Consider the following 15,412-nt stretch of genomic DNA (forward strand, 5'->3'; position numbering starts at 1 on the left):
CCGGACCGATGGTCCCTTTCGATCCACGGTCCCAAGACTAGCCAGTTCGGTCCTCGGTCCTAGAAACAGGGAACCGGTCCTCCTTGTCCGGTTCCTGGTTCTTGGGTTGGATCGGACCGGACCGGGAACCGCTCACTCCTAATATAATTGACGAAATAAAATTGAGAGAGAGAGAATCAGACCGGTTTATATATCTGTAATTCATTGCATTTGGAATCTTAATTCATCTTATCTTGTTATATCATTTAAATATTAAACAAAATATTCGTATAATTTATTTGATATTCTTATAATAGTTAATTAAATTCTAGAAAATTTTACATTGCATTAGAACAAAAAGTTCCAAGTTTAAAATTGTTGCTAAGATTGAGAAAGTGCCAATAAAGACAAACATTCATTGCGAGAATTTAAGTGCAAGAAATTAATAATACGCCATGGTTACGTGGTGATTCAACCTGGTATGTCTACTCTAGGGAGAGAGATCGATGAGATGTTCCACTTTAAACAAGCCAAATATTATAAGTGCTCGAGCCTCTCAATCACTTAAGTATTTCTCATACCCAATCACAACTAAGATCCTAAAAGAAAAAAAAGGTAAATTGGAGTTTCTCTCTAAAAAATGTCTCTTTGACAGCTCTCTAATGCTCTATTGTGAGTTGGGCTAAATCAAAATAAGAAAGTAGGTTTTTTACCCCGGCGCAACAAAATACACATCTAATTATTGCCCGCCTAGTTACCCGACAATGCAAAATTCAGTGTACATTAGTCCGACGCCCGCCTGATACATTGTTGCCATCGTGCATCTCGTGAACGATCAAATCCAATCCTCCGATCGATTGGGCATATGTCCTCATGCGCACATCCACCAATACGAAGACATCAGGTGTAACAGTCTGAATTTTCGATCCTTTTCCCGGGATTTAGGAAATGAATTTGACCAATGCACTTATAGTGAGATCTCACCCGGAAATGCGCATTCACGGGATGCTAACATTAGGGGTAGGGCCGTTACGGGATTGAGTTCGCACGACCAAAGAACTCGACCTGGGTTCGATCTTCGACCATATGGATTGACGAGGGAATGTTTTGAGCCAACCGAGACCGGTCTACTTGATTGATCGTGTCCGAAGGGAACTAGCGACAGACCCTCGCAATTGTATGACAACCGAGGTCGTCCTGGGTGGAGTAAACTTAAACGTGATTTGACTTAGTGTCAGTCACGGGTCGAGAGCGCGTAATCCCAATGAGCCACCCGTTAGCCAGAGATAAGCTAAAGTCGCGATTGTTCGATTTTAGTCATTTCTTGGAATTCGGGCCCGGGAATCGAGAATTTTGAAAGTGACAATTTTGGACGGCCGATGACGTTTTTGGCTTGGCCAACCTTGGGACCACCCATTTCTGCAAAAAAATGGATTTCGGTCCGGGACCCGGAAAATGACGATTTTGCCCCTCGGGTCACCGATGGCGATTTTGAGGCCGTTTGAGGTTATTTTTCGCGGCCAAGGTCATTTTGGGGTGGCCACGCACATTCAGAGTGGTTTTGGCCAAAAATTGGAATTTCGACAGAAATTGGAAAAATAATATTATTTTATTCCCGAGACTTTGATGTGGATTTTTGAGGGCTTGCGCGATGAATTTCGCGATTCCGACGCCATATTATGTTGGCCACGCACATATGGAACACGTATGTGCGAAAATTTGGAATTTCGGCTCTGGATCGGAAAATTACGAAAATGCCCCTAGGCCATTTTTGATTAATTCCGAAAATTGGATTTAATTTTGGGATTAACCAAGGTGAGTTAAGGTTAAACCAGGTCTGGTCAACCATGGTTAAGAGCAAATGACCATTCTACCCCTAAATTATTGGATTGGATCATTTTTGGGCCCTTGGATTAGGGGCAAAATTGTCCAATGGGCCTAGATTGTGACACTTGGATCCCACTAAGCTATCTTTGACCCATTTGACCAGATAATCTTCTCTCTCTCTCGTGCAGACCCATTCAGCCATTTTTTCCCGAATTTTCCTCTTCTTCTTCACGTTTCGGGTTCCGGTCCGTTTACGCCATTTTCGATGCTGTTCACGCCGAACGATTACCGGTGGTCTTTGCCCCCACCAAGCCAACATCACCAGCAACCATTTCCACCTCACATTGCAGCCACCCACGGCCCAGTTTTTGTCCAAAACAGCCTTGTTTCTCTGTTTTCTCTTTCCCGGTCTATAAGCGATGCAGCCGGAGCTTCGCCGAAGCTCCGTCGCCCGGTCCGTCAACACCCGGCCCGTCCAGCCTCGCCAAGTGCGTCGCCGTCCAGCCACAGATCCGTAAGTGTCCGTCATGCGAGAGTGCATTCACCGTCCGTACTGGATCCCTGTTCCACCTTCGGACCGTCGGACGCCTTGGCATCCAGGCACCTCTCCGGCCACCGTCCCAGCCTGTCCGTACGGGTGTCCCGTACGGGAGTGAGTGCCCATTCGCGCGTCCGTACGGAACACATTCACGCCGTCCGTACATCGCGCGGCGAGCAGCTGCTGGGCTGCCCCGCCCGTTCCACTCCCCCGTTCTGTCTCGCCTTTTGAGTAAGTGTTTTCCCCAAATGTCATTTAGGACCTCGGGTATTTCTGGACTCGTTTGAAGTTCGGTTTAAGTGATTTTAGGGACTGTTTGCTGGCTGTGATATGCCGTGTGATGTACTGTGAGTGGCTATTCGATACGCAGTTAGTACCATTAGGACCGTCTCGTAATTTTATGAAAGTGCCGTGAAGAGCCGGGAGTGAGATATGGTGATTTTGAGGGCGAAAAAGACTGATTGATGGCTGTGATGTGTGGTTTTAGGTGCTGTGGGGTGCTGTTTGTCGTGTGGTTGGTACTGTTAGGTCCGGCCCGAGATTTTGTGAAATTGTCGTGAAGGGTCTGAACTGATTTGATAACGTTTGGGTGTGGAGAAATGCCAGTTTGTGTGTTGATCGTGTGTGTTGTGATATGACTGTGTGGTTGTGGCTGATTTGGGATTGTGCTTGGGCTGATTGTGGACTGGCCATGTGTCGCGTGTGTGTGGCCGTGAAGTGTGGTGGTGTGGTAGTGCATTCGCGTATTGTATTCGCGTGCCAACAATGTGTGATTGGGTGTTCGTGCGGTGTTTGTGTGACGAGGTCGTGTAAATGTGAAATGTGTGTGAAGTGTGTATGTTTGGCAGTGTATTTGTGTGGTGGCGTGGCAAGTGTGGTTTGAGTGGAACGAGGGTACGGAAATGTGAGATTGGTTGGAAAGGATCCGTCCTGAGGCGTGTACGTTTACGCGGGACGATGCCGTCCCTGACGAGGTGACGATGCCCGGCCCGACGGGGTGTCGATGCCTGACGTGGTCAGAAGACCGTTGGCCTGATGCGTTTTACGCGGGCGCGGTAGAAGGAAAGTGTGTGTAGGATTCCGTCCTGAGGCGTGTACGTTTACGCGGGATGATGCCGTCCCTGACGAGGTGACGATGCCCGGCCCGACGGGGTGACGATGCCTGACGAGGTCAGAAGACCGTTGGCCTGATGCGTTTTACGCGGGCGCGGTAGTGGTGGAAAGGTTGAAAATGAGTGGGATTTGGCAAGACAAGCGAGAGGATTGTGGAAAGTGACGCATGGTGTGAGTAGCGTGCGAGTGTGTTTGTATCGCGCGATGTGATGCTTAATTATGGGGTAGAAACTGCTAGGCACGGTATGGGACGTGCCCAAGTGGTTTCTGTCTTATAATTGAGGCACGCGCGCGTCTGTGATTCCTTGCTGTGATGGGTTGGCTGTGTTATTGTCTAACGTGCAGGAATGTGCATGATGGATTCCAGGTAGGGTCGCATGTGATTGTTAGTTTGGCCAATCGTTGTGTGTTATGTGTGTTTTCGTCTGGCGGTACGTGAGTGCCTACGTGGGGTTTGGGGTTGTACACTTATTGAGATTCGTCTCACGGTTGTATAACCGCCACTTTCAGACCCCCGGCCCTAAACCCGGGAAGTGCGCCTTTTCTTTTTGGAAGTCCGGGGAGCTGCTGTTGGTGCCCAGTGGAGCTGCAGGTGAGTTCCAGAGTTTCAAGCCAGAAATTCAGAAGCAGAATGGAAGAAGGCGACCCTTAGGTTTTTCTCTAGGGTGTTTTAGGGGTTGTATAACTTGGGTTATCCGATAGTGAAGTTAAGATAACCAAACCCCTGAACTTTTGTTTAAACGGTGACCGAGGATGTTAGTCCGTATTTATGTACGTAATATGATGTTTGTATATTTGGTGTTGTATGAATATGTGGTTCTTTGGACTGTTCGTTGTTCTACCCCGTTGTCGTCATTATTTGTCCGGGGTTTTGTTATTCGCTTCCGCATGTGGCTCTGATGTTTGGGTTGGGTCGGCGACGTTCCTGGGACGTCGCAACATTTCGACCGGAGCAGGGGATGTCGCGAGCTCGATGGGGTTCGGGGCGTGACATCAGGTATCCTCAAAACCTTGATCTCGTGCTATAGGGGTTCTTTGAACCAAAAATGATGATGGTGCTTTATATCCCTTATTTGTCTTCCGATCAATGTATCTTCATGCCATAATTTTAGGCCAGATCTAAACTTAAATATGAAGATGAGAACTATTAGAGTATTTATATCATTTAAGTATAAAATAATACTTTCATCTAATTATTTAAACTTTTACAATAGTTAGGTTATACAAAATTGTATGTGGCTTTGGAACGGAAAGTTCTGAGTTCAAAATTATTGCACAAGATCGCCAAATTGTGAATAGATACAAACGGTTTGCTGCGAGAATTTAAGTGCAAGAAATTAATAAGATGCCACAGTTTTGCATGATGATCGAACCTTGTGTATTTGTTCAACGGAGAGAGATCGATGATATGTTTCACTTTAAACAAGCAAAAGATAGTAAGTACTGGAACTGCTCAATCACTCTAGTATTTCCCATAGAACAATCACACCCAAAATCCTTAAAAAAAAAAACTAAAAGTTAGATTATGATTTTCTCTAAAAAAAGTCTCTTTAAGAGAGAGATAGAGGAGAGAGAGAGAACGGCGAGGGCCGCTAAATTGAGCTTGAAGACAGTGGTGGATGACGATTGCGCGATGACGATGGGGTTGGGGATACCGTAGTTATGACAGCGGTAGCTATGAAAGAGAGAGAAAGAGAGAGATTGGGGTTTTTCTTTTTTTTATATATATTTATTATTGTGTGATTTTTTGTTTAAATTTACATTTGGATGATGTGCATCTTCTTGTTGTATAACGAGGTGAACAAAGACCTCCTAACACTCACTTTATCTCCCAAAAAATAGAAATTAAAGCCCCAAGGGTATGTATGTATGTCCACAAAGTCAATAATTTTTGGTCAATGACCAAAAGCATAAGTCTTCGTATGAGTGGAGCGACTTCTGCTGCTTCTACCCGGGGGCTTCTTCGTGCTTCTGAAGCCAAAGGCGTTCCCCATAGGGAAACAAATATCTCCGCAACAGAGCTGGGTTGGATATATACACTACGAGAAGACATCAGCCATTAAATTTATGTCCATCGTTCACGTGAAACCTACCAATAATTAAAGTGAACGCTGAACGCTAAAACGTCGTACCATTTTTTAATGAATAGACTATAAATTCTGTGTCCTTCCTTGCCTACCAAGTCGTTTACTCCTTTCGGTAGCTGGCGTTGACGATGCCCCTGCGCCTAACAATAAGTAACCACTCTTCCAAATTAGGTGGAAAATAAATGGAAGGACAACAACGTTAGAACACACGACCGTGTTCCCAAGAACAAGTTCCCAAAACCTTTATTACGGTCTTAAATGTTGGTTCCACTTGGTTTGACGACTATTTGTGATTCACATGCGATTATTGTCGAGCCGATTGAGCAGCAGGATTGAATGCCGCATTGTCTTTGGATCTTGATAAATCACCCATCAAATTCTATGATGGAAGAAAGCCATGATGCTTTTTTTCCAGTGGTGGAGCTAGGAGATTTTCTCAGTGGGGGGCAACAAGGAAAGGAAAATTACTTTTTAACACGGATAAATTTTATTCATGACCCTAAAGTTTGATATTTACTGCAGTCATGGCTATCTATCTCTCGAAATTAGATTTTGTACAGCCAATCCATAGTTATGTGGCTTCAGTCCGCAACTCTTGTTTGTGTGAAATATTGATAACTTTTTACATGTAATCGAGTTAATTTACAACGTAGCCAAAAATGTCATGTAAGAATATCGTTGGAGTTTAAATCACGTGCAATGACGGTAACTTAGATTCAAATAAATGTGGGGAGACTAAAATTGCGCCATAGTTCTAGTCACGGCTATTGCACACGATTAAACTAAATCACACGATGTAATTATGTAATCGACATAGATAGTCCAAATGTCATCCAAAAATATTGTCAAATTTGGCAATCCAAATGCATGTTAGCGACCGTAGTAACATGATGTAGAAGTTTACAGATAGAGTGTGTTTAAAAGTCAAATCCTTTTAAACTGTAAATCAGGCATATTAATTCTAGTAGGCTCATATTATATTTGGTGTCAAAAAATGTAAAACAATCGAGTCAAATTGGCACAATTTAAAAATTGTATGGTCAGTGGGGCACCCCACAAAACATATGCTGGCGCCACCTCTGCTTTTTTCAATAGAAGCAAAGAAATCTAATATAGTCAAAGGACCATATTTTTCTATGACCTTAGTTGGATGGAACTCTCTCCAATCCTATCACTGATTGGTCCATGACCATCATTAAAATTAAATTTTAGTTAAAATTTGTATGTTGGTGATATCCATAACTTGTGGCCTATGGATGATAAGCTTCGTTGGAGGAAAATGTTGCCAATAGACAATATTGGCCCATAAAATGTGCCTACATAACTCATATTTCCAGTAGCATATAAGGCTTTGACAATAAGGCCTATTAATCGAATCCATGGTCTTTCTATATATAGTCGGGCATCAACCCTGAATATAGGCATGTTTTCCTCCATGAGTGGTTGGAAAAAACTTATGGTGACCAATCTTCTATTTGGTGGATTCCAAATAGGGATGAGCATGATTTTAGGGTATAACATGGAATCGGAGAACCGGACCGGTAGGAACCTGTCCAATTCCAGGTTCCAAGGATGAAGGAAGGAACATAAAAAGACTATTTTTGCACATGATATATACCGATGTTTCACTACGTTTACTGTCAAATAAATTGGACGAGAATAACATTAGAATTCCGTTCTACATGTCAATAACAACCGGCATTGAAATAAAAGCAGAGGTTAGAGGAGGAAAATTACGTCTCTATTTCCTTTTCCACAGTTTCGCCCCTCCCTGAGTTAGGTATTGCGATTCCTTTCTATCTTGCCCTCTAACTTGATTTTGCGTCTGCTGCTCACTGGATTATAACTCAACATGAATCAAACACCAAACTCATTTGTATGCCTAGAAATTGAGTGCCAATTGCCCATGCTAATTCCATGGAACACATAATATGGCCACTCTAATCACAAAATAGTAACATAAACGAAAAGCATGTTTATGCCGTTCGATTTAGTGTTTCGATAGATTGCGAGCAGAATCCTCACATTGCTCCAAAGTCAGATTAAGAAGTCGATTCATTGTTCGTATATATGCACGAACGGCTTGGTCTACAAAAACTCGTCAAGTTCATTCAAATTCCGCCATGCGGAAGTTCCTTATGGTTCGTTTGGGAAGGAGAGAAGTAGGGAAATGAAACGGGTGTAAACAGTGGGCTAAAAAATTGAATTTATGTGAGGAGTGAAGAGAAATTTTCAAAAAAAAAATAATTCTGGTTTTCTTTGGCAAAAGTTCGACTTAGAGAAATAGTTGATGAGAATCATTTTATTTATGGGAAAAGTGTTGAAAAAGTCCTAAACTTTTTGCATTGGTGCAAATTTAGTCATAAACCTTTTTTTTTGTGCCAATTGAGTCTTAAACATTTTGTTTTTGTGCCAATTCAGTTCTTCCGGCTAATTTTGGCCGGATTTTGCTGACGTGGACGCTGGCCGGCCTACGTGGCGCCGTCCGCACTGACGTAGATAATTTTTAATAATATTTTAATATTTTATTGATTTTTTAATTTTTTTTCCTAATTTTTTTTTCTTTTTCTTTTTCTTTCTTCAACCTTTTTCTGGTGGCCGGCCATGGTAGGGTTGGCTGGCCTCGCCTGGGCGAGGCTGCCGTCGCTCGCCACAGGCGAGGCCTGGTGAGGGTCGGCCTCGCCCACGCCACAGCGGCCTCGACGAGCGTCGCCCAACCGAAGGCGATGCCCGGTGAGGCCGCTGTGGCCGGAGCGAGGGTCGACCTCACTAGATATGGCCTGGACGAGGCCAATCCTCGCCTGGCCTAGGCGAGGGCGAGCCCCGACAGAGGCTCCCCTCGCCATATCTGGCGGGGCCGACCCTCGTCAAGGCTCGCCCTCGCCTGGCCAGGTGAGGGCAGCCCGCCTAGCCATGGCCGATGACTAGCCATCGCACCGGTCACCGGCAATGGGAGGAAGAAAGCCAAAAAAGAAAAGGGAAAACAATAAAAAAATATTAAAAAAATCCATAAAATATTAAAATATTATTAAAAATTGTCCAGGTCATAACCGCCGGGCCTACATGGCACTGCCAGCATCCATGTCAGCAAAATTCAACCAAAATTAGCCAGAAGGACTAAATTAGCACAAAGACAAAATGCTTAGAACTCAATTGGCACTAAAAAAAATTTAGAACTAAATTGGCACAAATGCAAAAGGTTAAGAACTTTTTCAACACTTCTCCCTTTTATTTACATATGGGACATGTGAGTGAGTGCCTAGGATGTTGTGACTTGAGAGTGTCGCAAATTGGACCGGTAAATCGTCCATGGCCGCTCTAGACGCGCGATTTCATAAAACCGCAAGCTTCTACATGCTCAATTGGTTTGATTCCAGAGCGGGGAAACATATAAAATGAGCCACTCATCCATTTGGTTGACATAGCATGTCGCAAGACGTATGTATGAACGTGAAATTTCATGGAATGTCTCAGAACTTAAACTATTAGAGGAAGGCATTATTCAACTCAAATACTTTAATACTCCATTTCAAGCGTAGGCTGGATTTTGGTCTAAAACTAAAATAGGATAATATATAACCAAGGAGGCAAATAAGGCCTTTAAAGGTTTGAACATAGAATTTGCTGCTCTGATATCATGTGAAATTTGGTGAGAGTACATTCAAGTATTAAAAGTTTAAGTTATTTGAGGAAGAAAGGGTTTTATTTAAATACTTTGACAATCGCCTTTAAAATAACCTGACAGTAAAGCAAATGTAGGATGAACGAAATAAACCATGGCGAATATATATTTATTTATTCAAATCATAGGAAATGTTGAATGATCAACATAGATTAGTGACTAGGAGAATGTGGCGCGTCCCCACATATTGCTGTCGCCGAGTTGTCTGGAGGCCGACTAGCCGAGGTCCCACTAATCGTTTTGTTGTCTTCTGAGTCATCCAAAAGGTACGTCTCAACTCCCCAAAAATAAATGTAAGCGAGAACAAACCAGAGTATCAGACGACGGATAGGACGATGATTACTATGAAGTAAGGGAGGGTCCTCTAACAAATTAGCACCTGAGATAATGAGGAGGAAAACGAGTCCCAAATAAAATACGGTGTTTGCAAGCCAATGAAGTTTGCCAACGGTCAAGGTGACACCAGTTAAGAAAGCCACAGACATAGCTGGGAGTGCAATTGCTAGCGGCAGTTCTGAGTGGTCGTATGCAGATATCGCGGCTTCAATGTCATAATGCTGTGCCCAGTTGAGGTTGATGACTGCGGTCATTGAGCAGAACATTGCGATGGTGTTGCAAATTGCGAAGGCCTGGAACAATCTCTTGTCCAGCATAGTAGCCATGCCCCGATCATCTTTAGAGGCCGTGTCCGAGCCGTTAAATCCTCCAGGGACTGCAAAACCAGCTGCGAAAGTCACAGTGGCCACAAGCGTTGCCACCAGCAGGCGGGTATTAATCACATCCTTCACCTGGTCCTCTTTCAGCTTCTGTTGGCGCAAGGAGTATATTGCAAAGTCTTCATTTCGAGCTTCCGGCCTAAGTACGAGTAAGTCTGTGCTTACAGCTCCACATCCCTCAAATGTCAAGGACATCAACACCATGAATGTCAATCGCTGGGATCGGGATCATATAAGAAGATAAAAAAAGAACAAATTGTTACCATATCGATAACGGGAATGAACTCGAGAGTACTCATTTAACGGGAAACTTTTACTTCTAGACATGCAGTGTCTGTTCCTTTTAAAGAATTAACACTAGAGTACAAGTCCTTTTTAGAAGGAAGAAGAGGCATGAATGAAATGTATATGGTTTGTCGTTGTCATAGGTTGACTTTAGTATAATGTTACGAGATTATGCCATATCTAGAGTGGTCAAAACTTGCCACATTGACCCCTGGCTTTTTGAAAAAGAAAAAAGAAAAAACAATGCGACGCTGCCGATTAATCAAGAAGTATAATAATTTATCTATGCATTTATCAGAGATATTTAACTTGTTTCTACCCGCGGACATATTCCTGGCCACGAGCTTTAACTACCTCCTGTTAAGACTAAATTAGAAATTTTGAGGACATTAACCCTAAAGGAGTCTCGGCTATTCTAGAAAATTGATCAATGCTTCAACAATGCTATCGACAGTGAAACATAATGATTTGAATACGAGATCTGCACTTAACTAAGGTATTAGTCTATGGAAATTTTCAATAAGTTGATAAATGAAATAGTGACTATTCATGTTAACTATTCGTGTTACCTACCCTCCGCAACGTACGCTCCCTTCTGTAGCGATCTAGAGCAATGTCAAGAGCAGTCAAGCATTCATGGTTCATCCGGACGGGATTAATTCTTTCATCCAACCTAAGAGGAATCAAAGCGGCGGGTTGTGCATACATCGCTGCCAAGTGCGAAGGTGTATTTCCAGCATGATCTCCATCATATATCAACATATCTGAATATGGACGTCCCAGTATATATCTCACTGCTGAAGTTCTCCCATATTTTGCTGCCACATGAAGAATGTTTTGTCCTCGCCCGTTCAGCAACGGTGATACCGGAAGTAGCTTCTCGATTAGATCAACATAACCCATCTTGCTCGCAATATGAATGGGAAGATCCCCATTCATATCCCGTTGTTGGGCCAAATATTCAGTTTCCGGTCTCAAGAATTCGAATGCTCGGGCCATATTCATGTAAGCTGCTAAATGGAATATATTACCGCCTCTGGAGTCGGTCATTGCAAATAGCTTCATGTTCTTTTTGAGTATCAAGGCGACCAAATCTAGAATCAGGAGCACCAAATTAAGAATAAAAATATCTTCGACGTAACCTTAATCACTACTAGGATTGATAGTCGCCAACGTTGGATAACATTGCAATGCTGAAACTAGTAGTGATAATTTTGATTGAATATGAAAGCCTTGATCTTGCTCAATTTATGGCTTTTGTCCGTTTTGATTTTCATGGCATTATTCTTACTTGATCTACACAGTGATGATGACATGAGGTTTTCGAAGTAAAACTTTAATACATGTAGCATTACTCCCTCATTTATACACATACATACATGACTTGTGAGAATTTTGTATTTCTAAAACTATCCTTGTATTACACCTACAACTACTCACTTACCGCTATCTTTATACATTGCCATCTAAGTAAACGCGTCTTTATTGGAGAATTAGGACAGATTTATTCAAATGTTGAAAGTCCTATATAGTTTGGGACGTATTCGATGATTTATAATTGGGAAATCTAATACCGAACCTAATATGTATCAATTACTAAATGCTCTTACTTCCTTGATATTTCTTAGGCTGTTTAATCATTAAGTATGCATATTCTAACTCTACTAGGATTTGAGACGGTTTTAAGATTAACCCAATAGGTATATCTGATACCTGTATATGATAAATCATTTGCCAAATTAAATTTACTAGTTACGAAACTAAAGATATAATTTTGTGAAGGGTGGGGCTATTTCCACCTTCGTTTTGGATGAACCACACCTTTGTATTTGAAGTGACAAAAAACATCTTTATGCTATCGATAGTCAATCAGGTAATAATGAATATTACTGACTATAACCACGTTTCTTTCTCCTCGCCCCTCTCTCTTATAGAGTTCACTTTCCTTTACGGTTACATTTTGCGTTTCTACTATTCTCTTCGTCCTGTCTTTTTCCTTTTCTTATCAAATAACAACAGAATTTGTTTTTGTCTTCATCCAAATATTAGGTCAAAATATTATCTTTATTTGTGTTTTTATGTGATCTAGTTATCTAATAGTGCCTTCGGCACGTTATAACTAATACCGCACATAATTGTACATACTACATTTGTTAATAAGAGATTTGACTTGATAGTTTTATTAGGAGAGTAACGGTGTAATACTCAGGTTTTGCCCCCCTTTTAATTAAATTGATGCCAGTGTGAAAGTTTGTTTCATTCAAATAATATTCAGGAATAATAAGGGGAACCAAATTTGATGCCCAAATCTGTGTATAATGCAATATGTATATAGATCATAATTTTATAAAAGTATAATGTATTTATACTAATATTCGTTTTATGAAAGGCCACAGCCGCACAGCCCCAATCTTCTTTGCAACCGGATAAACAAAGTCATCACTCGTCAGGTTACTGTGGAATAATTTTTTGGTTAAAATCGGTCCGTCACGTTTTCAAATTAACGGTCTCGTCCTCTTCTCGTTTTCCTTCACTTTTTCCCTTGACACTGTACCCTCTTCTTGTTCTCCTTCACTTTTTTCCCTCAATACTATGAGATTTGATGGGACTACTACCACCTGTTCTAAACGCTTAAGCTTTTAAATGAATGTGTGGTTTAATATTTAATTACTATAACACTCCCCATCACGCTTAATCTGGTCTTTTTACCTAGTACTAAATGTGGACATATTTAATTGGGGAGGCAAATGGGATCTGGAAAAATTCGAACTCAGGACGTACAGCTCTGATATCATGTGACCACTGTCAACTGTTCTAAAATTTAAGCTTTTAGATAAAGGTGCAGTTTAACATTTAATTACTCTAACAGACACGACTTGCGTTTTATACAATGAAACGTAAGAAGAAAAAATTGGTTTTTATATTTTAGCTTTCTAAAATCTGATGTGTAAGTCATCCGGTGCTCTACAAAGTGTATTGTGGCCGTGGTGGGTACGTTACTGACAATGAGAGTAACGGACCGTCACCCGCTCAATCTCCTTAGTAAAATGGTTGGTGTCTGCAAATTTAAGCTGATCTATTGTGTTCTAATGTGAGATAGTTTGTTCACTAAAAGAATTATATGGCTGGTTGGGAGAACCCAATGGGTATCCAACTACTTTTTTTTTTTTTTGGTCGAAACTACTTTAATAAGCGGGGTTTGAAATTTTATGTGAAAACCTGTAACAGGTTTGGGTAAGGGCAAAAAGTTGCTGCACGGATTTGAAACGAGGTCAATCTACGCATATATTTTTGCAATAAACAGATTTAGGTACTTACTTAAGTTTTCACGCGTGATGGCACCATGAATGGGCGGCAAGCCTTGTATCTTCGATGGTTCGAGCGGGAGCGAAAATAAAACCTCATGTATCTCGGGTTCTTCGGATTCAATGGCCATATACAGGGGAGACATCTGATTCGCGCTCTTCCAGTACACGGGCTCCAAATCTTCGTTCAATAGATGGCGCACCCCGTCTACGTGATAATTAAGCACAGCCTCGTGCAAAGCGGTGTTTCCATCTATGTTCTTCATCCTCAGGATCTGGTTCTTGTCCTCCACGTTGGGGAGGTCTCTTGTCCTGCGAATCAATATCTCAGCAGCTCTAGATCCCTTAGCCTCAGTCGCCAGGTGGAGGGGGGTATCTCCCCTTTCATTTTGGGCAGCTATGAGATGGACAGGGACATAATCAAGCAAGAGCCTCAGGATGTCGTCCTTGCCGGCTCTTGCAGCATCGTGGAGCAGGGAAGTGCCCGATACTCTCCGGAAATTGAAAATGGCAGACGGATCGGTTTGATTGGCAAGCTTTTCGATCGCAGAAATGAACTCTTCGACATCGGCGTCCTTGATGACATCCGCCAGTCTTTGAGCAGCGGCACGCACTTCTGCTGGATCTTGTCGCTCCGCGTTTCGCACGGCTGCCAATGCATTATTGATTCTCTCCCGTCGACTCCTCCAGATTTCTTCTTCCTTGGAAGAATCTATTTCATCCTCTAACATTTCCTTGAAAGCTCCTCCATCATCCTTCTTGACCTCCTCCTTGATCGGGTTGCTCGTGCCAACGTTCTCCTCTGCTATAGATATCTCCACGTCCATCCAGTCTAGGCTATGCAAGTAACGTAGATATTGCAAGGGAACAGGGGTTGTGTAAGGAGACGTTATATCATTGAAATATTAAACGATAGATTCAACTAATAATTTAAACTTTCATAGTAGTCTATAGCGGTCCTACAAAGTTGTGTATGCCATCGGAGCAAATAGTTCCGAGTTTCAAATTGCCGGGTAAGATTGCGGAAGCGTGAATAAATACAAACGGTTTGCTGCGAGAATATAAATGCAAGAAATGAATAAGACGCCACGGACTTGTGTCGTGGTTCGGCTGAGCATACCCTAATCTCAAATTTTAGGGCAAATCTAAACCCAAGTATGAAAATGAGTACTATTAGGTCATTTACATATCAAAACTTCTCAAATTTTCAAAACAATTCGCGGTGATCCTATGAAATTGTGCCGATTATTTGGAGTTAAATCTTTGAAGTTAAATCCTAGAAATTAATAATTTATTTTTATGCATCTTCGATAAGAAAAAAAAAAGAAAAGAAAAGAAAAGAAAGGTCCGTCGTATCATCATTTGATGATTCAACTTACTCTAAGCGTTCACATCAAGCTATCCAAAAGCCGCCCACATCTTATCCTCTTTTCCTCTTTTTATTATATCTCTGGCCCACGTCCTCGTTCCCACATGCTTTCCGTTTTTGGAAAATTCCCGATTGGTCCCACCGCCCGGATTTTATCCTCTTTTCCTTTCTCTCTCTCTCTCTCTCTGGCCAAAGACCTAGTTCTCTTCTAGCTTCTTCCTTGACAACTTAATCGATCAGATAATTAGAATATACACAAAACTGGCAACCATAATTTATCGCCCTTTTTCCCCGCATGTAACCAACGTTCGTTTAAAAACTGTTATGAATCGAGACCATCTATATAAATCGAAGATTTTGACTTTATCATATCATGAGATTAATAGAATGTTTCATGTACCTTCGAATAGGTTAATCGGCTTATCCAATCATATAAATATTCTCGCTTTTTATACCTGCATTAATTTGCATTTCAATAGAACAAGTTGTGTACTCACTTATGCGAATCCAC

The 15,412-nt window shown here is 41.9% G+C and overlaps 1 protein-coding gene across 1 annotated transcript; it reads right to left on the reverse strand.

Annotated features, from left to right (window-relative positions):
• Window positions 1-9,378: 9,378 nt before the first annotated feature.
• LOC115680039 (protein ACCELERATED CELL DEATH 6-like) lies at window positions 9,379-14,359 on the reverse strand. The gene is made up of 3 exons (XM_056315621.1): window positions 13,546-14,359; window positions 10,801-11,321; window positions 9,379-10,158 (listed from the first exon to the last, which is right to left on the reverse strand). Exons 1-3 carry the CDS (start codon window positions 14,357-14,359, stop codon window positions 9,379-9,381), a joined length of 2,115 nt encoding a protein of 704 aa, XP_056171596.1.
• Window positions 14,360-15,412: the final 1,053 nt, after the last annotated feature.

Source organism: Syzygium oleosum, unplaced genomic scaffold, assembly GCF_021117445.2.
Source record: "Syzygium oleosum isolate NSW1041296 unplaced genomic scaffold, Sole_v2.1 Sole_v2.10, whole genome shotgun sequence".
Lineage (NCBI taxonomy): Eukaryota > Viridiplantae > Streptophyta > Magnoliopsida > Myrtales > Myrtaceae > Syzygium > Syzygium oleosum.